The sequence below is a fragment of the Felis catus genome, chromosome X, assembly GCF_018350175.1.
Source record: "Felis catus isolate Fca126 chromosome X, F.catus_Fca126_mat1.0, whole genome shotgun sequence".
NCBI classification, from domain to species: domain Eukaryota; kingdom Metazoa; phylum Chordata; class Mammalia; order Carnivora; family Felidae; genus Felis; species Felis catus.
This window is the reverse complement of record NC_058386.1, coordinates 111,102,854-111,128,004: the sequence shown is the minus strand read 5'-3', so window position 1 is coordinate 111,128,004 and position 25,151 is coordinate 111,102,854. Positions and strand designations below refer to the sequence as shown.

General features: G+C 45.4%; 2 protein-coding genes across 3 annotated transcripts; one reads left to right on the top strand and one right to left on the bottom strand.

The window, feature by feature from the left end:
* Window positions 1-1,209: 1,209 nt before the first annotated feature.
* On the bottom strand, window positions 1,210-24,895 carry CT55 (cancer/testis antigen 55). 2 transcript variants are annotated; one of them, XM_023249046.2, is made up of 5 exons: window positions 24,646-24,895; window positions 14,849-15,030; window positions 11,867-12,011; window positions 2,384-2,496; window positions 1,210-1,614 (listed from the first exon to the last, which is right to left on the bottom strand). In XM_023249046.2, exons 1-5 carry the CDS (start codon window positions 24,830-24,832, stop codon window positions 1,423-1,425), a joined length of 819 nt encoding a protein of 272 aa, XP_023104814.1. In that variant the 5' UTR covers window positions 24,833-24,895; the 3' UTR covers window positions 1,210-1,422. The 2 variants fall into 2 exon arrangements, with proteins under 2 accessions (XP_023104814.1, XP_023104815.1); XM_023249047.2 differs by lacking the exon at window positions 24,646-24,895 and adding an exon at window positions 17,543-17,797.
* On the top strand, window positions 24,052-24,652 carry LOC111558701 (small integral membrane protein 10-like protein 2A). The gene has a single exon (XM_045050876.1). It carries the CDS (start codon window positions 24,175-24,177, stop codon window positions 24,409-24,411), a length of 237 nt encoding a protein of 78 aa, XP_044906811.1. The 5' UTR covers window positions 24,052-24,174; the 3' UTR covers window positions 24,412-24,652.
* Window positions 24,896-25,151: the final 256 nt, after the last annotated feature.

Genomic DNA, 25,151 nt, shown 5'->3' with positions numbered 1-25,151 from the left:
TGAGGAGCTGACTTGAAAATGTGTATGCGACTCTATCATGAAGGTGAAATGTACAATCCAATGTTTATTCCTGATACGCTGTGTGTTCAAGAGGGAGTGGAAAGGTATGAAAATTAAGGTAGTGGTGATGGCTGCGTACCACTGCAGATGTACTAGAAACCACTGACTTGAACACTTTAAGTGGGTTAATGGTATGTTATGTGAATCACCTCTCAACAAAGCTGTTTAAAACAGGCACGGGTCAGATTTGGCACACGGGCTGTAGCTGGCTGGTGCTGCTCAAGAGGACTGTCTTTAGTTTCTTTCCTCCATTTGTAAAGATGCCCGAATGAGCGGAGGGGAATCTGTGCATCAGCACATCTGCTACTCACTCCCAGCACACTGGTCGGGAAGCTCTACTGCAGAACACTGGAGCCCCAGAAACTTGGGGTGGCAGGTCCCTGTGCTTTCATGTGACTTATTTAAACCTTGCTTCCAACACAGCTCAGATGGATACTTCCTGCTCCCCGGTCCTATTGTCATGACGTCATCCATTCAGGGAGACCAAGGTGACACCCTGATGAGGGTGAGAAAGACGATCGAGGACCGTGGTAAGCCACTGTCGGTGTCAAGAACACTATCCCTCACATCGACCCAGCGGGAGACTACAGTGGGGAAGTGGGAGAATCCACAGCCCCTGTGTCTCTCCGGTCCGATTGCGGACTTCTCTGTAGTCCCCACAGGGTGTGGTGCTGCTGTAGCAGGACGACTTTCGTGGGGACCTGGAGCCGATACTGCCCCCAGTTGCTCCTTTCTGTCCTGTGACCCCATGACTCTGGGAGCCTGATGGGCATTAACAGAAGGCAAGTTCCATCAGGGCGGCCTTTGTGTTCAAGGCCGTAACCCCTACGTGCACCTGGCACGTAGAAGGCAATCGCTATTTCTAAAGTGAATCAATGAGTGAATACCTAAAATCTAGAAGATACTGACTCCACTTATTGACCACAACGTGGGGGAACTAACTACAACATGGTTGGGTGATCTCAAGGATCTGTAATGTAGACTCAGAATATTTTTCTTAAACCATGATGCACGCTGTGTCTTAAAAACAAAGTTTCTTGGTTGAGAAACTGTTCTAAAGGTGAAAAAACTCCAGAGGATGTGGGTTAACTTAAAAAATAAACAGACCCACCAAAAGGAGAAAATCACAAACAAGATTATCACAAGGAGTTACGAGGAAAATGTCTTTAATCAATAACGAAAACTGCTGACCACTATCCAGAAGGTACACTCCACTGAGCCAACCCACACAGGACTTGAAAGGTTGCATTTGAATTAATTCCTGAGGTTTACTGAACTATTCATCACAAAACACTTTCAAGCCAGGATCTTTACTGACAAGAGAAGAAAAGCTTCACGGCGACTACAAATGCTGTTTTCTCATTACCACCTTTTCACTGGAGTCATGGAGATTGCTCTCCACATATAGCAGGACTGACTGCTCTCCACCACGACAGCATTAACAACATCAGATATTTGAGGTGTGTATCCATCGGGAAGCTTCAGAGATTCCAAGGTGAAAAAGATGCTGTCATCTATCACCCCGTTTCTTCCATGTAGGCTAGTAATGTAGACCTGTAATTACAGATAACAGAAACGTTCATGTAAAAGCTTTGTATGCCGTAACAAGGTCCGCAGCTCCTCTCTCTGGCCTTAATCTGTAGGTCACTCTAAATCAGTGATTCCCAGCCTGGCCACCATATTTGTCACATCCGGAGCACTCTGTAAGACTACCCATGCTGCCAGACCCCACCTCACAGCAGCTAAGTCAGGTTCCCTGCAGGTGGGGCCCTGGTCTAGGATTAGAAATGCTGCTCTAAATATAACACTCAATGTCCATTAACCTTTCTCCTAATGGTTGAGAGAGTGAAAGGGGTAGAGTGAGAAAGGAATGTGGTGGCCAACAAATGTCACTGCCCTACTTCCTGGGTCACATCCCAAATGCCATCTGTCCTTTTCTGCAAACTGACTTTCCCACGCATTTCCCATCTCCACTACCTAAATCACACCCAGCATTTACTGCAAGCTCTGGTCCCACAACCTCTCCATTCATTCTTCCCCAACAATTCCCTCAACATGATTTGTTTTCTATTATGGTTGCTCTCAGAGCACTTCAATACCTCCCAAGTAAACTACCTAATTTAGATTTTAATTACATGTGTGCTCCATAGAATTCCTGAATTCTTTCCCTTCAGAAGCACGGTCCGTTCCATGAAAAAATAGAACCCTCTATGGCAAAGGATGGTTTTCCCAACACACCCCACGGGATCACGAGCAGCAGCAATAATCACTAGTGGGAGGAGAAGCAGAAACAGACGACAAGAGCTACATGCAAACGAACTACCTCATGCACATGCTTATGTCTCAGAGGCTTCACCGACAGGGCTCTTCTGCCCAACGTGTCTGATTGGGTGGAAAACTCAACTTCTACTCGGTCTCCTTGGTAAGGCTCAAAACCTAAAACAGCCATGGAGAGAAGCCGAGTTGGAATATTCTTGGTCATATCATGCTTCACCATTACTTTGACGTTGTAATACCCTAAGATAGTCTCTATTACATTGAAAGCACACTTTGAACCTTTTAAAACAAGTAACCTGTAAGTATTTCTGTCAGAAAGGATGTTTATAACCCTTCATGCGTTGATTTTCTCCCTGGTTTAACAAAGTCTTTTGGAGAAAAGCATCAAGTGGGCATCACAGGGCAATCTCTTTGAGAGCACCATGGGATTTCTTCAAACATTGGTCACATTCACAAGTCTTTCTGGATAGGCAGGGAAGTACGTAAGTCAGGGCACAAGTATGAATCCGGCTGCCTCGGTTCAAACCTTGACGCTGCCACTTACTCAGCTTGCAACCTTGGTCAAGTTACTTAACCTGTTTGTACCTTGACTTCTTCATCTATAAAATGAGAAGCATAATTGTGGTACTTACCACAGAGAGTAAAGGGACAACCGTCAGTACATATAAAACTCACAGAACAATGCCTGGCACATAATCAGCCCAAATACGCGCCACAGCCTAAAAATGGCAAGATTCTTCCAAACTATCAAGTTGGGAGGACCACCGGGAAATGTGAGACACCCTGGGTTATGTTTACATGAAACATTAACAGGAAAACTCAGCTCAGATGTCTTGTCATACACTGAATGTTCCTGTTATAGTACAAATCTATAAGTACTTATCTGTTTCATAGTTTGGTAACCCCTTTTTTTAGTTTTCAATAAACCTTTTTGGCAGCAATGAGCAAAAGAATGAATGTGTGCTTAGGGAAAAATGAGTAATGAATTCATTTTCCAGGAAAGTTGATGACTACATGAACTATGTAATTCATCTGTGCTATGGACTGAATGTTTGTGTCCCCCTAAAACTCTTATGTCGAATCCCTGACCTCCAGTGAGGCTGTATTTGGAGATGGGCCTCTAAGGAAGTAACTAATATTAAATGAGCTCATAAGGAGGGGCGCCTGGCTGGCTCAGTCAGTAAAGCACGTGACTCTTGATCTTGGGGTTGTGAGTTCAAGCCCTGTGTTGGGTGTAGAGATAAATATAAATAAATAAATAAATAAGCTCATAAGCAAGGGGCCTTAACCCAACAGGATTTGTGTCCTTGTAAGGAGAAACGCTGAGAGCTTGTGCTCTCGCTCTCTCTCTCTCTCTCTCCCTCACACACACCAAGGAAAGGTCATATGAAGACTCGGTGAACTGAGGGGCACCTGGGTGGCTCAGTCGGTTAAGCGTCTGCCTTCAGCTCAGGTCATGATCTCACAGCTCGTGAGTTCAAGCCCCACATCGGGCTCTGTGCTGACAGCTCAGAGCCTGGAGCCTGCTTCAGATTCTGTGTGTTCCTCTCTCTGCCCCTCCCCTACTCATGCTCTGTCTCTCTCTGTCCCACAACAATGAATAAATGTTAAAAATTTAAAAAAAAAAAAAAAGACTTGGTGAACTGGAAGCTGGAAGCCAGAAACTGTAAGCCAAAAAGAGTTCTCACCAGAAACCAAATTGGCTGAAACCTCAGTCTTGGATGTCCAGCTTTCAGAACTGTGGGAAAATAAATTTCTATTGTTTAAGTCACTGAGCCTATGGTGCTTTGTTACAGCAGCCCGAGTAGACCAAAACAACATTTGGTCTGTCAACATTTACTCTCCACCATAGGGGCCACAGTGATATCACTATCCATGAGAAAACCAGACGACTAGATCCCCTGAAGCTTTTACTTTTACCACTTAGTAGATATTTTAAGAAACAGTGCCCAAAGACCACAAGTTAACATGGGAAGTTACAAAAGGTGCATTGACATATAATTCTATGATGCCTGACTTTTCTCTTATCAAACAACCGCTCTAACATAATTTCAACAATGTTGTATTACAATTTTTCTTAGGTACATTGAGTTTAACAGTAGCTGTTAAGATCTTAGGTCCATGAGGAGAAGAACTTCACAAATGACCAAATGATGCCAGATGCTTTAAAGAAGAAAGAGTTAAATGAATTCCAGTAATGGTTTGATTCCTTCCATCCAAATCATGGAATGAAAGTGAGAGGGAAAATGATCAGCCTCTAATGTCCAAAACTAGTCACAGCTAGACCTCAGTATTATAACTGTAATAATATTATAATATTATACTATGATAATTAGAATTCAATATCATAACTATTAAGTGTGGTCTGACACAGCCAGGCCATTTTGCTTTCCTGTTAGACATAAACAATCTCATAGGATACAACCTCAGATAAAGTCACCCTGAGACTATGACAAGATGAAACAGAACAAAGCCATTTCATAATTTTGCCTAAGCATGAAAAAAAGCAAGGCTACTGTGCCACCCACAAAATAACCAATCATAGATCGCCCCACTCTCTGACAGCATCCAATTGAGGGTTAACCCTCACTTCCTTACACCCTCCCCCAAGTCACCCAACTAAATCTCGAAGCCTATAACAGCTTCTTCCTGATACCCTGTAACTGAGACATGCCGTGGTTTCACCATGGTGTGTGTTCTCCCCTCTGAAACAAGTACTAAGCCTAACTTGATCTTTGCCTGAAGAGCTTCGACAAAAGTTGTGAAAGTTCTCTCTGGCAGAGGCAAAATAGCTAATATTAGTACAAATGCTGTTATAAATTCAGTATAAAAGTCCTACACTGGGGTAGCATTATCAACAATAGCCAAGTAATGGAAAGAACCCAAATGCATAAAGATGTGGTATATGTACAAGGGAATATTCCTCAGCCATCAAAAAGAATGAAATCATCCCATTTGCAACAACATGGATGGAGCTAGTGTATATTATGCTAAGTGAAATAAGTCAGTCAGAGAAAGACAGCGTATGATTTCATTCATGTGTGGAATTTAAGAAACCAAACAGATTAACATAGGAGGAGAAAGAGAGGAAAACCATAAAACAGACTCTTAGCTATAGAGAACAAACTGAGAGTTGCTGGAAGGGTAGTGGGCATTAAGGAGGGCACTTGTGATGAGCACTGGGTGTTATATGTAAGTGATGAATCACTAAATTCTACTCCTGAAACTAATATTACACCATATTTTTTTTAATTTTTTTTAACGTTTATTTATTTTTGAGACAGAGAGAGACAGAGCATGAACGGGGGAGGGGCAGAGAGAGAGAGGGAGACACAGAATCGGAAGCAGGCTCCAGGCTCTGAGCCATCAGCCCAGAGCCCGACGCGGGGCTCGAACTCACGGACCGCGAGATCGTGACCTGAGTTGAAGTCGGACGCTTAACCGACTGAGCCACCCAGGCGCCCCTACACCATATTTTAACTAACTAGAATTTAAATAAAAATTTGAAACATAAAAAAAAGCCCTACACTGGGAATATACTCTTTTGTTTTTGCAGTGTTTTTTTAGATTAATTTATTTTGAGAGAAAGAGAGCACAAGTCAGGTAGGGACAGAGAGAGGGACAGAGAGAGGGAGAGAGAAAGAATCCCAAGTAGGCTACACACACCAAGCTCCACGCTGAGCCCAACATGGGGCTCAGTCTCACGACCCTGAGATCATGATCTGAGCCGAAATCAAGAGTCAGAGGCTTAAGGGACTGAGCCACCCAGGGGCCCTTATTTTTGCAGTGCTAACATAATTACAAATTTGGAACAAAGTATCACAGTAAACGTACTGTTCGTGGAAATTTAAAAAATTGATGGGGGGCGCCTGGGTGGCTCAGTCAGTTAAGTGTCCAGCTTCGGCTCAGGTCATGATCTCGCCATCTGTGGGTTCGAGCCCCACGTCGGGCTCTGTGCTGACAGCTCAGAGCCTGGAGCCTGCTTCGGATTCTGTGTCTCCTCTCTCTGCCCCTCCCACACTTGCGCTCTGTCTCTGTCTCTCAATAATAAGTAAACATTAAAAAAATTTTTTTTAAATAAAAATAAAAAACTGATGGAACAGAAATGTAATTGGAATTGGTTGTGGTGCAAGCATAATTCATACCCGCATCCAAACATCCATGATATTCAACCAACTGAAAAAAAGCTGTAGTAATCAAAATTTAGAAAACATGTGTGTGCATGTGTATACCTGTGTGTGTTTACATATTCAAAATAACAGAACTACAAACCTCTGGGACAAAGTTAATACTGAATACAAAAAGATAATGACTCAGCAGGTCCCTGGCTGGCTCAGTCAGCAGAGGACATGTCTCTTGATCTTGGGGTCATGAGTTCAAGCCCCACCTTGGGGGTAGAGTTTACTTAGTAACAAACAAACAAAAAAAGATAATGACTTAGAATGGTGACTTTTCTCTTTTTTCTTACTACTTTCTTCTGTTTCTTATACAGATCAATCAGATTTTAAGCACACTTGAGCCTCTGAAGGGCTGTGAAACCAACCCAACTGTCTTACTATGGTAGTGATTTTGGTTTTTTTTTTGGAAACGAGTCCTTTTAAGTTTGGTTACAGTCTGTTTAAAATCAGTTGGAAGCCTTTAATAAAAAAATTCAACCAACATAGTGCCAAAATTCAGGTTTGGAAGGTTTTGGAGAATTATATTTACCCACATGAAATTTGCAGGGAGAGAGGTCAAAAATTCCCTCCCCTCAAAAATGGAAGAAGTGAGCAAATTGAACCATCAGAGCTCAACTGCTGTACAAATTTGAAATCAGATGATTATACTTAAGAACATTTCAGAGTGTGGCAAAAATCTTCATATGCAGCTCTTATTTTGTATTGGAGATATTTCTATCCATAGCAGGATGGAAGGAAATTAAGAAAACCTACAAATTTGCCACTGGATCGCAATTTGATGAAACATTCAAATGTTTCTGTTGATGGACTCAGAGACGTTCTTTTTTAGAACTAATTTTGTTTTTGAAAGACGTATTAATACTATTTTAAATGTCCAAACTTAAGACCAATTTGTTAGTCACAGATAAATAACTCAAAAGCTGATTTAATTTTAATCAATTGTAACACCCCATTTTAGTCTCAAAAAATGACTCAGATTGGGGGGTCCCTGGGTGGCTCAGTTGGTTAAGCGTCTGACTCTTGATTTTGGCTCAGGTCATGGTCTTGCGGTTCATGAGTTCGAGTCCTGAATCAGGCTGTGTGCTGGCAGAATGGAGCCTGCTTGGGATTCTCTCTCTCTCTCTCTCTCTCTCTCTCTCGCTCTCTGCCCTTCCCCTGTTTGCACACACTCTCCCTCTCTCAAAATAAATAAACATTAAAAAAATTTTTTTAATGACTCAGATTGGACAACAGAGGATATGGTCACCCCCTATAGCTATAGCTGAAGGAGAGGAGAGTTGCCCTACAAAAGCTATGGCCTTTGGTAGATGTATAAAGTCATTGCCAAAGTGCAGCCTGGCAATGAGGTATCTAGGGAAATAAATATTCCATCTCCCTGCCCACTCCAGTCTCCTGAATTCAAGCATAAGAATGTCAGAGGCTGAAGGACAGGGTTTTTTAGTGACTATTGGTCACTATAGTGGCATATTGAAACAGGAAGCTACCTCTGACCTGAGTAAGACATTGTACAGTTGGACACTTCAAGGCATGAGGCAAAGTCCAAAAAGGGATAAGAAGGTTACACAGAATTTTTTTTTTTTAATCTTTCAAGTGGGCACTCAAGCCAGTATGTTCTGAAAAATAAAGAAATAACCTTATTTGTGACCTCAGCTTTCTAACTCAGGTCGCGCTGGTTACATAAGGATATGTAGGATGATATAGGACCATATTAACACATAACCTGAAAAATAAAGGGGAATGAGATCGCAACATTATGCACTTGGTAGGCCCCCCACCCCTGCCCTGAGGGTCTTGAAGGCTCAATTCCATTTTAGCATCCTTCACCAAAATGGTTAAGATTTATTGTTTATTCACATACAAAATACAATCATGGACCCAATACTGACATTAACTATTTCCCATGAGTAACACTCATGGACCTAAACCCTCAAATCCTGTGTGCATAATGGGGACTGATCACCACCATCCTGTGAGGCAAGTCCAAACAAATGGGATCTTGGGCCCCGAAGCACCCATTAGAGCACCTCTCACTGACACATAAGCACATTCAGGCTGTGCCGAGAAGAACACACACTCTCAGCTACTCTCTTCCACGCTCCTGTCCCACACCGGTCTCCATATATTCACTTCCCACTCACTCCTCAACCTGCTTACCCCTCTTTCCGTCACCTATCCCATCTGATTAGAACTGACCGCATCAAGGTTATCCCAAAAGGTTCTCGACAGGAGTAAATCTAGTGTAAATTATGCCCTTCACACAGGACCAGGTTCTATCCCATTTGGATCCTACTGGCACTTACAACCTCATCTCAAACCATTTCACATTCGGGTCATACCACACATAGTCACCACCCTCCCGCCACCCTCTCCTCCTTCCCATCGCAGGCCCCTATTCCCTGACTCCAAATATTTTCCCCAGCTGGCTCCTTCTTCAGGTCTCAACTCAAGTATCACTTCCTCAGCAAGGCCTTCCCTAAATTGCTGTGTATAGCAAACCCCACCACACCGTACCCTCCTGCTGTACTATTACGGCACCTAGTTCAAGTCCTAGACGGTAAAGAACAACCTGGAACTCTCTCTCTTTTTTGGGGGGTGGGGGTTACTTGCTGATTGCCTGCGATCTAGCTCATTAGAATGCAAATATTAGGAAAATAGGACCTGGAACAGAGCCAGACGTTCAAATATTTACTCTGTTGCATGAACATCAAGAAGAGAATACACACTGCTTTCCCATTGTGTGGGACCAAAAACTTTCACTCAATTGTTCCTTTTTTTAGATTCCCATTATGCTTTTAAATTGGAATTGTCTTTTGCCATTTTCATTGGGTTTCATAATCACATCAACAGCAGCTGTTTTGACAATTCTAACCATGACTGATTAGGTGCTCAGGTCTTTTTAATCTACCCCCTTTCTTACCCTAGAGAAGTCTATTATTCTGATTCACTTGATTTATTTTGTAGCAATAAATCCCCTCACCCATGATTTGGGGCCCGGCCTCTATTTATGCCTCAGGGCCCCGGTTCCATCAGTCTTTCCTGCTCTCTCCTGCACCTTCAGTCAATCCCTTTGGCATTACAAACATGTTCAAGTGTTTCCCATATTGAGAAGAATTCCGCTAGCAAGGGCTACTACTGTTGGCAGTGACTTCCAGTTGGCATGGTTATATGAACCAGGAAGTTGACTTTGGAGCTTAGCAATCACAAGGGCCTTTTCTCTTAGAATTGGGTATTTCTAACTAAACTTGTCTTAAAATCCTAGCTGCCACCAGATAATCATCTTTGGGGACTTCCATGGTTACCAACTAAGGTCAAGTCCTGGCTTTTTAATCCAAGAAAAATCAAATGGAAAGATGCAGTGTGGCTGAACTAACTTCCCCTTTTGTGTTCAAGCTAAACAGCATCTGGTTGGGCTTAAACAGGTACAAAATTTTTACTTGTATTCATCTTTCAAAACCCAGCCTGGCAGGGGGTTGCAGGGCTGTGGAGCCCAGCTGGGAAAGCAGCCTTCCCCAAGTCTCCCTGTAGCAGTCATTTTCTCTCCTCTGCTCAGTAGTGTTGTTTTCATCATGTTCTTTTTTTTTTAATGTTTTATTTATTTTTGAGAGCAAGAGAGAGACAGAGTGTGAGTGGGGAGGGGCAGAGAGAGGGAGACACAGAATCCAAAGCAGGCTCCAGGCTCCAGGCTCCGAGCTGTCAGCACAGAGCCAGACGAGGGGCTCGAACCCACGAATTGTGAGATCATGACCTGAGCTGAAGTCTGACACTCAACCGACGAGCCACCCAGGCGCCCCTCATCATGTTCTTTTTTTTTTTTTTTCAACGTTTATTTATTTTTGGGACAGAGAGAGACAGAGCATGAACGGGGGAGGGGCAGAGAGAGAGGGAGACACAGAATCGGAAACAGGCTCCAGGCTCCGAGCCATCAGCCCAGAGCCCGACGCGGGGCTCGAACTCACGGACTGCGAGATCGTGACCTGGCTGAAGGCGGACGCCCAACCGACTGCGCCACCCAGGTGCCCCTATCATGTTCTTTTAATGTATCCACATGTCTATCTCTTCCAGTTAGACTGTGAGCTCTTTGTAGGCGTGGCTTAATAAAGTCTTACTTATCTTGGTCTTGCCGATACCAAGCACTCTATCATGTGCTGAGTTAAACTCAAATAACTTAAACAAATTAACAAATTACAGCTTTAGGCATAAAACAACAAAATGTTGGGGCGCTCAGTCGGTTAAGCGCCTGACTTCGGTTCGGGTCACGATCTCACAGTTCGTGGGTTCGGGCCCTGCTTCAGGCTCTGTGCTGACAGCTCGGAGCCTGGAGCCTGCTTCAGATGCTGTGTCTCCAGCTCTCTCTGCCCCTTCCCCGCTCACGCTCTCTCTCTCTGTCTCTCAAAAATGAATAAACATTACAAAAAATTTTTATAAACAACAAATTGTTATACCTGATAATTACCAAATAGAATTCAACAAAAGTACACACACACACACACACACACACACACACACACACACACACACGGAAAATGCTAAAGGAGGTTATCAAGAGGACATGACCACCAGTTGACCCATGAGCTGGACCCCAGGTGGCTGGAGGCTCTTCATCACCCCCCGCCCCCGTCTTTGGAAGGTTATGTTCTGCCCACCACCCCCACAGCTGGAGGACATAGCATTTAGAGATCAAGGTTTTGCTGAGACCACCCGGACAGTGTATGTAACAATGCAATTAAGGCATCTATGTAAATTTTTAAGATTCTGGCAGGTGGGTGCAGAGATCTATTCACTTGGTGTCCACCCAAGACAAGCCTTGTATGTAAGTTCCCTTGCTTATTACACTGGCCACCTACCAATTGGGAGGGGTTTGCCTGTTTCTTTGATCTCTCCTTGCCCTCCGTGTACAGGGGCCAGTTTGCAAGCCAACGGAAAGGTACAAGGCTATCTCCAAATTTATTTTAAAGCATTTAAAATATTTTTTAAAAAAGAGCATCCCTTAATGTTTTTCTGTTAGATTATAAATTTTATGCCTATATGAATGGATAAATTACAAGAACACTAGCTGTTGCATCTAATAAATGAAATGGTAACAAATGGCAGCATGAATTCTTAAGAACATTAGGTATCTGTCCCTTGTTGCACGTTATCTTCAACTCCAAAGGTCGATCTCAAGCATTAAAGAGCCTCCGATTGGAGCCAAGGATGCTAGAGAAGTAGTTCTAATGTGAAAATCCTCTTGCCAAGTAGCGTGTTTGAAATTTGACGCTGGAAATGATGCCTATAACCATCTGCAAATCCAATCTATAAAATGAAAAAATAGATAAAACCTAATATTAAATTTTAAAAGATGTAAATTATACCTTTACAAACAACATCTAGTGAGAAGTAAGTTGTATGATCAATGTAGTCAGCCCCTTCCTCTGCAGAGGTAATAGAGGCAAATGAAACTCTAGCATAGGAGTTGGACATTCCATTGCCATGGCAACTATCACAGAGAGCAACCACCTGCGAAATAAAGAAACAATTACTGCAAACATAACACAAATTTAAAAAGCAGAAACACACTTCAATCATTGTCATTCAAGAAGTGGTTTAAACAACTATAACAAACAGTGGTGAATAGATTTCACCTGACAAACATATGATAGACATGAGACGATGATAAAATAATGAGTGAGCTTTATATCTTTCATTACTTTATTTTTTAGAGAAGTTTGCAAAAATTGAGCAGAAATTTCCCATACATTCCTCTCCTCCATTCTTAGTTTGCCCTATTACTAGAATCTTGCATTTGTTTGATTGGTACATTGGTTCAATTGATGACCCAATATCGACACAGTATATTTAATTAAAGACCATTGTTTAAATTTTTTTAACATTTATTCACCTTTGAGAGACAGAGTGAGACAGCGCGAGTGGAGGAGGGACAGAGAGAGAGGAAGACACAGAAGCAGAAGCAGGCTCCAGGCTCCAAGATGTCAGCACAGAGCCTGACACGGGGCTTGAACCCACGAACCATGATACCATGACCTGAGCCAAAGTTGGACACTTAACCAACTGAGCCACCCAGGCACCCCTTAAGTTCATTGTTTAAATGAGGGCTCACTCTTTGTGTTGTTCTGTCATATATTTTTTTAATGTTTACTTATTCTTGAGAGAGGCAGAGCACGAGTGCAGGAGGGGCAGAGAGAAAGAGAGACAGACAGACAGAATCTGAAGCAGACTCCAGGCTCTGAGCTGTCAGCACAGAGCCCAACCTGGGGCTTGAACTCACGAACTGCGAGATCATGACCTGAGCCGAAGTCAAAGGCCTAACCGACTGAGCTACCCAGGAGCCCCATGTCATATATTTTTAAAATGTGTCTAAAAACACAATTTGTGTACCAACCAGGTTTAATGCACTGATGGTACTAGATTTGAAGGTAAAAGATATACTGTTCCTGCCCTCCAGCAAGTCACAATCAAAGGGGAGTAAAAGACAAAAATCACTAATTCAGTGCAAGTTGTGACAAATGGTAAAACCAAGTGCAAATGCTGGCTGCTGCGAATTCCCAGCAGGGAGGGAATTTCAGACTGAAAGAATATAGGACAACAGAGTGCCTGTCTAGCTCAGTCATGATCTTGGAGTTGTGAGTTCGAGCCCCACATGCATGTAGAGATTATTTAAATAAATTTTAGGGGCACCTGGGTGGCTTAGTAGGTTAAGTATCTGACTATTGGTTTTGGCTCAGGTCATGATCTCACGGTTTGTGAGTTTGAGCCCCACGTTGGGCTCCATGCTGACAGTGTGGAGCCGCTTCGGATTCTCTCTCTCCCTCTCTCTCTCCCCCTCCCCTGCTCACTCTCTCTGTCTCTCTCTGTCTCTCTCAAAAATAAATCAATCAATAAACTTAAAAAAATTTAATAAATTTTAAAAACTTAAAAAGAAGAATATAGGACAACTTCCTGGAGAGAGTGGGATTTGATATAGGCTGTGAGAAAAGAGAAAGATTTTTACCTGGCAAATGTGTGTAGGGTTGAGGACAGGGGCAGGGAAATGACAAGGGAGGAGAGACAACACATCTCAGTGTAGAAGAACAAGGAAGAAAACTAAAAGATTCCAGGTCAGTGCCCCCAGAGGGAGAGAGCATGAGATAAAGTTGGGAAGATAATGGGGAAGGGGGAAGCTCTAAAAAGACAAACAGAGCTGCCTGGGTGGCTTAGTCTGTTAAGCATCTGACTTTGGCTCAGGTCATGATCTCCCAGTTCGTGAGTTCAAGCCCTTCGTTGGGCTCTGTGCTGACAGCTCAGGGCCTGGAGCCTGCTTTGGACTCTATGTCTCCCTCTCTCTCTGCCCCTCCCCCACTCGTGCTCTGTCTCTCAGAAATAAACAACAGATTAAAAAATTTTTTAAAAACAGTCTTGGAGGAAATACTGGCAAAACGTTCATATGATAAATTTCCTAACAAAGCTCTAATTTCCATAACGTACAAACAGCTCTGATGCTCCTACTAGAAATAGCTCTAAGAAAAAAAAAAATTGTTGTACTCTCCCCAACACTTAAAGAAATGCAAAATAAAATTATGAGACTGCCTTTTTTTAAAGATTAGAAAAGATTTCGAAGGTTGAAATATTTCAAACCTTGTCGATATTGGCAAACAGGCATTTTCACAGCCTGCTATTGACAGTGCCAATTGGTACAATAAAGCTGAAGCATAATTTGACAGTATCTATTAAAATGGTAAATGTCTACATTGAGGTGATGATTGCATGACTCTGTACAATTTACTAAAAATGTCATCGAACTATGTCCTTAAAAATGGAGACTCTTGGGGTGCCCGGGTGGCTCAATCAGTTGAGTGTCAAACTCTTGATTTTAGCTCAAGTCATGATCCCAGAGTCATGGGATCAAGCCCCAAGTTGGGCTCTGCCCTGACCATGGAGCCTGCTTAGTGCTTAGAATTCTCTCTCTCCTCTCTCTCTCTCTCTCTCTCTCTCTCAAAATAAATAAATAAACTTGAAAAAATAAAGTGCATGTCTGTTCACCCAGCAATTACATTTCAGCAAAATCAAAAATCCTTTACTTGGGTGAGAAAAGGAAGTTGCAGTATAATAATCTAGACTCTAATAATTATTATTGTTAAATAGTTTTAGTGCTGAAGAATAGATATACAATTTCTACTTTGATAAATAGAAAGCACTACAAAGTTAGGAACAAGTGTACCACACAACACAGTGAATTGGACTTCAAATTCCACTCTACCTCTGCCATGCCAGGTCACTTTAGAGAAGCTGAATAAACAGAAGCAAGATTGAAATCCCCCCAGGAATAAAGATGGTCCCCAAACTCATACTAATCTTACTTTGATCGCTCTCCATCCATATGTTTTATCTTCTTCCACAATGGCAGTGACTTTTTGTCCCACGTTCAGAAACACACTGTCAGTCACAACATCACTACTGAAGTAGATCAAGTCATCAATCAAGCCGTGGTCCTTACAGACCTTTGTCACAGCTCCCTGCACAGTTTTTAATGTGGTGTCACCTAAGAGAGGGGTAAACAAAATGTTTCATTAATCAGTCTCCAAAGTAAGTACCCATGAGAAGTAAAGCCTTCCAGGGGAAGATGTGGTAGCCAATGATCTAGCTACAGAAATAAGCTGGACTTAGTTTGAGATGCAGAGGGGCACAGTGATTAAGTGTTTGGGAGGCAGAATGCTCATGTTAAAAGGTTGGTTCCACCATTTCTCTGTAAGGCACAGTAGCCCAATGCACTTGGCAGTGGAGCTTTGCCATAGAGGGCACTGGGTCTGGGACTCTTTGGCTGTGAACACAGTTCTTCCCTTTACCATCTGTGTGACCCTGGGCACATTTCTTAACCTCTCTGAATTTGTTTTCATCTGTAAAACCAGGGCATTCTTAATGTCTGCCCGAGAGAATAGATCTTAAATGTCCTCACCACCCACCCACCCACACACACACACACACACACAGGCACAAAGGATAACTATGTAAGGTGATGGATGTGTTCATGAACCTTATTGTGCAAACATTTCACAATATATACATATAACAAGGCATCATGTACACCTTAAACTTAAGAGTGTGATGTGGAAATTATGTCTCAATAAAGTAGGGGGGGGGGAAGGGTTGTTGTAATTATTAACTGACATGTACATGTCAAGTGCTTAACACTGTGAATGTCTCCCACAGGTTAGAGCTTACGTGTTTGTTGTTATCATGGCTTCTGCGTCTAGAGAGTCTTTAAACGGCCATTATTGTTATAGAATTTTATCATTATCAGTGATAGCAGCAGCATCTAGAGATTATTCAAACATCTCACCAGACAAAACACATAAGGAGATCTGGGGGTTTAAATCTAGTCCAAATGTGCATCCCAAACTCTCAGGTTTATTTTTTTCGGAACAAACACACCTAGTAAGCCATAATTTTGGATCTGAACCTAGAGACTAAGCCTGCAGAGCCCGCACTATGAACCACAACACATTAGGTGCCCTCTAAAGTGAGGCTGGGAGAAATATTGATTATAATAGATTATGGTTTCAGGGGGGCACATGGGTGGCTCAGTTTTTTAAGCACCCCACTCTTGGTTTCAGCTCACATCATAATCTCACGGTTTGTGCGTTCCAGTCGGGCTCTGTGCTGGCAGCGAGGAGCCTGCCTGGGATCTCTCTCTCTCTCGTTCTCTCTGCCCCTCCCCTGCTTGTGCTCTCTCTTCTCTCTCAAAATAAATAAACTTGAAAAAATAGATGATGGTTCCAGAAGCCAAGAAAATCCTGGAAACCTTTTTTTTTTTTAATGGGTCAAATTTATCAAGTGAAATCATAAAACACAAAGAAGGGGCACCTGCCTGGCTCAGTCGGTAGAGCATAAGAATCTCGATCTCTGGGTTGTGAGTTTGAGCCCTGGGTTGGAGATTAGTTAAAAATAAAAAATATATATATAAGATAAAACACAAGAAGGGGACGGGACAAGAGGGTAACTGCCACTTAGGCTCATGAGAATATGTCAGAATTTCTTCTGCATTGTCCCTTCGGCAAAAACGCAGTTAACGCACGTGGCAGTGAGAGCTTCCCACTAAAGCTAAGCCGCAGGCTTCTGTGGCCGACTCTGCTGAGACTCCACCACTCTGCAGGGCTCACGCTCCGCCGGCAGAGAAGCTGCATGACATCCGGGCCCCAGGAAGGCCGGGTCCCAGCTGGGAGGATGACGCTGACCAAACACACACTCACCCCGTGGAAGGAAGTGCCTCCGAGCCCGGGCACACACGTCAGGGGGTGGCTGCTGGGCCTCCGGGCCTGGGGGAGACCAGCCGGGGCCCCCTCTCTCCCCTGCTCGCGTCTCCCTGACCCGGCTGTAAAGCGGACGGGACAATACTCTGACTTCCTTCGTGAGGGCTTTCCGAGGATCCAATGGCACGAATGCCCCCTAAGGCCCCGAGCCCAGCGCTTGGCACACACAAGCGCTCAGCTCGGCCGATGAACGCACTGCGGAGCAGGGACGCCGGCCACCCCGGCACGCCCTCTCGGGTTTCACGGGTGCCCAGCGACACAGGGACGCCTGCACCGGGGTCCCCTGAGTCATCCACTCAGGGCCCAACCCTGGGGCGGGAGTTCAGGACACAGAGGGGAGCGAGTTACATGTGGCCCCTGGCCGCGGACCAGCGACACACATAGGACTTGACCACCTGGCTTCAGATACACGCGTGTTTGGGAAACAAGATGAAATGCAATCTCAAGTCAGGGAGATCCACTACTACTGAAAAGATGAAAAGGAATCTGGTGCACATTTCCACATTTACACCATGTAAATTCCAACGGCACTTGGGGAAATGCAAGGGCCGGGCACAGCTCCCCAGGGGCCTCCTCTGTCTACACCACCATCCCCTAGGACAGGAGAGTTCTGGGCATGCAGGGACTCGAGGATGCCTGTCCTCACAGGGAGGCGTTGCCAGGGGCATGCGGCGCCCTTCCGAGCCAGGAAAGGGGAGCACCCTTAGGTGCAGGCCCCTGGGAGGGAGGAGACGAATCGAGTACCTTCCAAGAGCTTCACATGCTGCTCCTTCTCGGCCTCCGAGGAGTCCACCCTCCGACGGAAGAAGGCAAGAGCCTTGGAAATGAAGCGAAGCATGGTCCCGTTGTTAGGGCAGCCTGTGCCCCTCGGACACAACACCATGCTTGCTTCTCTGCCTCCCACAGAGCCGCTCAGACGCCACGGCCACCCCTCAGCACCACGCGAAGTCCAGACAAATGCCTATGAGAGCCTTCGTTCAGCCTGCCCCACGAGGGGCTTTAGCAGGCTCACCATCCAGCCAATGGGAACACAGCGGGCTCAGTGGAAGCCACTGAGAAGCCGGGAGCTGATGGGCGGGACTTCATGGCTCCTCCTATCAGAGGTGAGAGCGGAAATGTGGTGGCCAGCCGGAAATCACTTCCAGTGTGATCCCTTTTTGCACCTCTCGGAGAGTAGAGGGTCTCGGTGGGCTTCTGTAGGGAGGGCCTGATGCCTGTCTTGGAAGGTGGCACAGCATCTTGCCCCGAGGACCTTGCTCCCAGATGTGTAATCCCCACTCCTCGCTGCCTTCTTTTCTCTTCCTTTGTCGCTAGGCGCCCTCCACACACCACCCCCCCCCCCCACCGCCACCCTACCAACACCACCACCTCACCCCTACACTCACTCCACAGAGAGATCAGTGAGTGTTCAGCTCTAAGCAACGGCTTTCTGTTCAATGTTAAACGATACCACAGATACTGTGGGAAAGATGAACTTGCACGTCTATATTTGTATCAAAACAGGCTGTGTTTTGCTCTTCTTGGAAGGGAGCCAACTGTGCCAAGGCACTCACTATGCACTATGGTCCCAGGAGCCACTTTTTTTTAAATCTTTTTTTAACTTTATTTTGAGAGAGAGACAGAGAAGCAGAGAGAGAGGGAGAGAGAGAATCCCAAGCAGGGTCCGTGCTATCAGCTCTGTGCTATCAACCAAGAGTTACAGGGGAGAGGAATTTGGGATGTGTGGTTTCGAAAGAAAGTCATTGGAGGAGAGTGAGAGTCCAAGGTTGTGATGGCCTCTCATTGGCTGAGTTGTGGCAGTTTCTCACTGGCTGAGTTGTTGCTGAGCGAGGAGGAAATCTTCCTTCCTCCTGCTGGGGTAGGAAAGTAAGTTTCTTCCTGTTGGGGTCTACAGATGTTGTTGACAAATGGTAGTGTGTGAGAGCTCTCCCTTTAGGGCTTTCCCACTCCATTTTAAATGAGGTTTCCTTTATTAATTTTCACATTTTCCCCCTTTTGATCATTTTCCTCTAAAACATCACTGATCAAGAGTCAGGTTTTCCACATTTACTGGCTTTGTCCCTCAGTGCCAGGAAGGACCCTTCATGGTTGCCATGTCTCACATTAGAGGAAAAGTACACAGGTTGGAAACCGTTAAGATCACATTTAGTAACAAGGAAGGGTAGGAAGGAGAACTCTCAGCATTCACATCTAGAGTGTGTATCTTAACAGGGTTGTAAGCACTGGAGATCATCTCAAAGCATTGGGCTAGTATCACCCTGTTCCACATGTTGTTTCTACAAAGGTTTATCAGGTTCATATAGAAAGCTTAAAAATAATTATACAAAGCAGAATTGAAAGTAATATGACAAATCCCATTTGAGCAATGGTTCTAAACTCGGAACCCCAACCTGAAGGTAATCAGCTAAAGAGATCAAAGGACCATGGATCGTTAGGTTAAATTCATCGTAGCCAATGTGCTTGTTCTCTCATTTTGTGCAATTGCGTTTCTACTTCCCCAGAGTGTAGTACGTGGTTTTGACTATCACGCAAGCACTTTCTTGTTCAGCAAGGAGATGACCAAGGGCTGCGTGATTACACCAAACTATTTTAGCCAGGGAGTCAAATGATTGTTTCTGAGCTGCCACTGCATTGGCTGTGGAGTCAGCTACCTCTCCTAATGTTATGGAGAGATTTCTGATCATGTGTTCATTGGCACTTACTCTGACCCAAGGAAGAAAGGCTCTCCTTATGGAGGCAAACCCAGAGTCACATACATCTCCTGGAAGTTCCCATGTAAGACAACTGTAGAGGTTTAATGGGATGGACCAATGAAAGCTTCTGATTTGTTGTGGATGTTGACAGGGACAGCCAAACATCCCAATAAACACTGACCTCCAATTCGCCAGTTACCTGAACAGTTAGGTCCATGGGAAATGCCATCCACTGCAGACAAAAATGAAACCAGGTGGAACTCAGACTACTCTGGCTGGGGTCTGGTTATTGACAGATCCATTAGCCAGAATTTTCTGATTGACACTTTCAAGCCAGGAATCAGAAGAGTTGGGATAACATCCTCTAAGAGGCCATCCCATCCTAAAACAGTCCTTTCTACAAATCTTGCAAAGAAAAATTAGCTGATTTGTATTTCCCTTGGGCTCAGGGAGACAGGACACACTTAGATAAGGAAAAGAACATGGAAGGTGGCGAAGATTACACAATTTGCAAAGATGGAGGGATTTAGCTGAGCTAATATAGTTATGACTGAAGAAAGATGGAGACAAGGTATGGGGACACTGGGCCATAATAGCATAACTTGATAAGTAACACCCATAAACTTGTAGGCATAATTGGAAGTGGCATTTGGGACTAAGAACAAATTGGTTACAGGTAAGACCAAGGGGTCTCTGACACCATGAACAGATCCAGAAGGCAGAAAGGTTTCCTCCTTTTGCAATGGATTTGGAAATGTGGATAAGAGCATTATTTTTCCAGGAATGAGAGGGAGAAAATAAGGTAAGAAGCAACAGTGAGAAAATGGTATGCTGTATACATGATAACTAATCATAGCGTACTGACATTGACAATTTAAAGCACTTCCAGGGAGGTATAGAAATCGTACTTCCATTTAGGTCTATTTAACCTTTTCACTTTTATAATTTTTTAAAAGTATATTTGTTTATTTTGAGAGAGTGGGGGGGCAGAGAGAGAAGAGAGAAAATCCCAAGCGGGTCCACAGTGTCAACGTGGAGCCCAATGCGGGGCTCAAAGTCACAAACCGTGAGATCACGACCTGAACCAAAATCAAGAGTCAGACACTTAACCAACTGAGCAACCCCGGCACCCCTAACCTTTTCACTTTTAAATATAAATGTCAAGTATTTTCTCCATATGAGATGAAATTCTAATTTTTGCTTCAACCATCAAAATAATTTTGAAATCTCAAGAAGATAGTCTATTATATTTTCTCTTCTTTTTACCCATTCCAATGACTCTTTTTCCTTCCTAAAGTGCCATCTTCCTCAGGTGATCTTTTCCTTTCCATTTAGGAAACTTCCCTGAGCCATTCTTTAAGGATATATCTGCTGATCAAAATTTCTCTTAATTTTTTTCCATCTGAGAATGTCTTCCTTTCCTCTCTATTTTGAAGGATGTATTAACAGAGATAAAATTTGTGTTTGGGTGGTAAAGTGAACCACCCATTAGTCCTATTCCCTACCACCTCCTTCAGTTTCTTTGATGCTTCAGGCTTGCCTTGTTTCCCTTTACTATATGGTAGGAATTGCCAGATCAGTATATATGGATTTGCTGAGTTCCTTACGCCATTATAGAGATGCCACAGAGATGTTCAAGTGTGGTGGTGAACAGGCATTTTGAGAGAGCCTAAATACTCAAGCCAGCTCTCCTTGTGAAACTAGGATGGGGTCATTGTGAATCTACTTCTTGCAGACAGCTTTTTTTTTTAATGTTTATTTATTTATTTTGAAAGAGAGAGAGAGAGAAAGAGCATGTGCACGCATGAGTGGGGGAGGAGCAGACAGAGAGAGAGGGAGAGAGAGAATCCAAAGCAGGCTCTGCACTCTCAGTGCAGAGCCCGACTTGGGGCTCAATCTTACCAATTGTGAGATCATGACCTGAGCCAAAATCAAGAGTGAACGATCAACAGGGTGAGCCACCTAGGCGCCCCCAGACAGCTTTTTTGAAAAGTTATGTGTATAGGGGCACCTGCATGACTCAGTAGGTTAAGCATCTGACTCTTGGTTTCAGGTCATGACCTCACAGTTCATGGGTTCAGTCCCAAATTTGGGATTCTCTCTCTCTCTCTCTCTCTCTCTCTCTCTCTCTCTCTTTCTCTCTCTCTCTCTCTCTGTCTCTGCCCCTCTCCTGCCCTCTCTCTCTCTCTCTCTCTCTCTCTCAAATTACATAAATAAACTTAAAAATTAGAAAATAAAAATAAAAGTTATGTGTATAAGCAAGCATGACTATTTCCACAATTTATTAAATCGCCTTTAATAACTGATCAAGTTTGAGTTGGATTTGCCTTGGAATAAAGATTAGGGTGGAACCACAGAAGTGCTTCTAAGCACACCATTAAAAAATGCCATGAACAAGGGCAACTGAAAACCTGAGACGATCCTGTACAGTATCCAGGGCAAACAATAGATTAAGAGGAGTGCTTAGAAATCACCATGTGATTTGAAGGACTTCGGGGCACACCATGCCAAAATATGCCACTTTGGCATATTATTTTGAGCTAAAAGCACTTGAAACATAGCAAATGCAGGGAGGGGCTTTCTCTGAAATCTCTGTGAAAATTAATAAAAGGAAACCTCATGGGAGACCAGAAGGGGACCCCTTATGTCCTACCTACCATTCCTTGTATATTGCAGACACTGAGAGGAAGAGACATATCTTTCAAATAGATACTACATTAGCTATTACTACCCCACCAGGAAAAAGAAAGATGTTTCTCCTTCCCTCCCTCCCCAACAACAGCCCAGCCAATGAAAGACCGTCACAACCAAGCCAATGAAAATCTACTATACTTGAAACTCCCAATTTACTCTAATGTACTTTTTGTTTATAACAGCCATCCTAGCCTCCCCCTTTCCTCTATAAAAGAAACTTCCTCTCTTGTTCTCTCGACTTGCCTACCATTAAGCCATTGCTTGATTGTCCTGGGTTGTAATTCTCTCCTATTCCCAAATAAACATGTTTATGCTGGTGAATTACTGATAATTTTATTTTTTATTAAAATTTTTTTAAACGTTTATTTATTTTTGAGAAAGAGGCAGAGAGACAGTGCACGAGCAGGGGAGGGGCAGAGACAGAGACGGAGACACAGAATCTAAAGCAGGCTCCAGGCTCTGAGCTATTAGCACAGAGCCTGTCATTGGACTTGAACTCACAAACCGCGAGATCATGAACTGAGCTGAAGTTGGACACTTAACCAACTAAGCCACCAGGTGCCCCTGACAATTTTATTTTTTAGATTAACATCCCCTTATGGGCCTAAAGACAAATCCTCCAAAAGGAACTCAATTCTCATAAAACCCCTCCTAAGAAATTTCATCAACCAAGGAAATTGATTCTTACCACAAGGGGGAAAACTAGAAATCCACACCACATCCAAAATCTTTCACAAACTATCCAACCTCCAGTCCATTCTACTAAGAACTCACTCATGTTTCCTAAAAAAATCACTTAGTCTCCCCTAAATTGCCTACATCACCAATCCCCTTCCCCGATTAAGATGGTATATAACCTCTCAAATCACACTGCCTTTCTGGGTGTTCACATTTTTTTTTTTTACCTGTGATGTCCCCGGACAGGTAATATTAAAAATTAATAAAGGTGTATACCTTTTCTGCTGTTAATCTGCCTATTGTCGATTTATTTCATACACCTAGGAGGTGTATACATATAGAAACTAAGAGTGTAGAGGGAAAGTTTTCTTTCCCTACAGGTATAAGAATGAGAATGTGGGGGGAGGGGGGCGCCTGGGTGGTTCAGTCAGCTAAGCATCTGATTCTTGATTTATGCTCAAGCCATGATCTCACAGCTCAAGAGTTCTAGCCCCACATCCGGCTCTGTGCTGTGTCAGTGCAGAGTCTGCTTGGAATTCTCTCTCCCTCTCTCTCTCTGCCCCTACCCCACTCATGCTCTCTCTATCTCAAAATAAATACTTTTTTAAAAAAATTTAAAAACAAGGACAATAGGGCAATTCAATAAAGAAATACACATGAGCAGCAAACATACCAGAGAGGGAAAATGCGCCTGTGGCTTGGGGGAAACTCTGCTGAGTTAGCAGAGAAATGTGAATTAAAGAAAGATCCAACAGGTCGCCCTGCGGGGTTTTCGGAGGAGATGGTGGGGCAGGGGATAAGGTAAACCGGGGGAGCCTTCCCAGTGGGCCTTCAATACAGAATCAGTATAGCGGTCCAGACCTTCCGGCCCTCCCCTCCCCTCCCCTCAAGGATACTCGGCAAAAGCAATCCCTGGGCAGCACCACCTTCCAAACCACTCACGCCCTCGGGCTCTGCCCTTGGGAGCCCAGGAGGAGGAGGGGCTTGCAGGCGGGGCGGTCCCGTAGGCGGGCCTATGACAGCGGCGGCCGCTCTGTAGCGCCCGGGAGGGGTGTGGCCAAGAGGGGGGCGGGGTTATACTGGCGGCCGCCGCTGCGGCAGCCGGTGAGGGGCGGAGCTTTCTGTGGGCGGAGCTCTCTGCCAGCGGCTCAGAAGGGGCGGTGGCGGAGGTGGCGGCGGTGGGGCATCCCGGGGCCAGCAAGGGAAGAGGTGACAGAGGGCGGCGCGGGGCGGGGCGCTGCAGGCCTCGCGTCCACCTGCCCGGCCGCTCGCACTCGTGTCGGTCGGCGGGGCCTGCGCGGGCCCAGGCCCATGGCTGCGTCCGCGGCTCTGTCGGCGGCGGCGGCGGCGGCGGCCCTGTCAGGCCTGGCGCTGCGGCTGTCGCGCTCGGCAGCGGCCCGCGGCTCGTACGGCGCCTTCTGCAAGGGGCTCACGCGCACCCTGATCACCTTCTTCGACCTGGCCTGGCGGCTGCGCATGAACTTCCCCTACTTCTACGTGGTGGCCTCGGTGATGCTCAACGTCCGCCTGCAGGTGCGGATCGAGTGAGCGCACGCCGCCGCAGCCCCGGCCAGAGGGACCGGCGCGCGCGGCCCAGACGGACAGGGGCGCCGGCATGGAGGACGGCCGCCGGCACGCGGCGGGGGCAGGAGGCGGGGCGGCCGGGGCCCCCGGACCCTAGACCTCCGCGGGAGGACGCGGGCCACCGAGCCACCCAGCCTGGCCCCGGCCGCGACCCGCCCACACGCGTCGCGGCCGGTGACCCATTGCACAGAAACTCACCAGACGGGTCCTTTCCGTCGGGCTCGAGAAAGAAAACACCGTTTGACTGCGGCCGACCTGTCGCCTCACGTTGGCCGGGGTGGGGGAAGCAGAAAGGAAAAATTCTGCAGCAGGGACTTGACTGGCCCTGACCAACAAGGTAGGAGGCCAGAGGCTGGGGCGTCGGGCCGGCGGGAGCGCTTGCCATGACATCGTGGTGGCCGGCAGGAACTGTGCCCTGGACCCGAGGGAGCCAGCCCCTGAGCTGCCCAGGCAGGGGCGGGGCGGGGCGGGGCGGGGCGGAGAGGGGGGGCCGCAGGTGCCCAGGACTCCCTGGGTCTCATTCCCAGACGGGTGAGGGGCGGCGGCGGCCTGGGCATCTCGGAGGGTCGGCCCGTCCCCGCCCCGCTGTCCCCTGAGGCCCCTATGCTGCCACCGGAACCCCAGGGAATGGGCTGGGAGAGGCGCCGGGGAAGGCTCTAGAAGGAAAAGATGCTGCCATCTTTCACCCCCTTGTGGGGCCAGAC

Excerpts from the sequence above, each read along its gene's own strand:
- LOC111558701 (XM_045050876.1), top strand. The coding sequence starts at position 24,175 with ATGGCTGCGTCCGCGGCTCTGTCGGCGGCGGCGGCGGCGGCGGCCCTG.
- CT55 (XM_023249046.2), bottom strand. The coding sequence starts at position 24,832 with ATGGCAAGCGCTCCCGCCGGCCCGACGCCCCAGCCTCTGGCCTCCTAC. Across the intron at positions 15,031-24,645 it reads CGACGGAAAGGACCCGTCTG|GTGACACCACATTAAAAACT; the intron begins GTGAGTTTCTGT and ends CCCCTCTCTTAG. Across the intron at positions 1,615-2,383 it reads GACATAAGCATGTGCATGAG|GTCTACATTACTAGCCTACA; the intron begins GTAGTTCGTTTG and ends CTGTAATTACAG.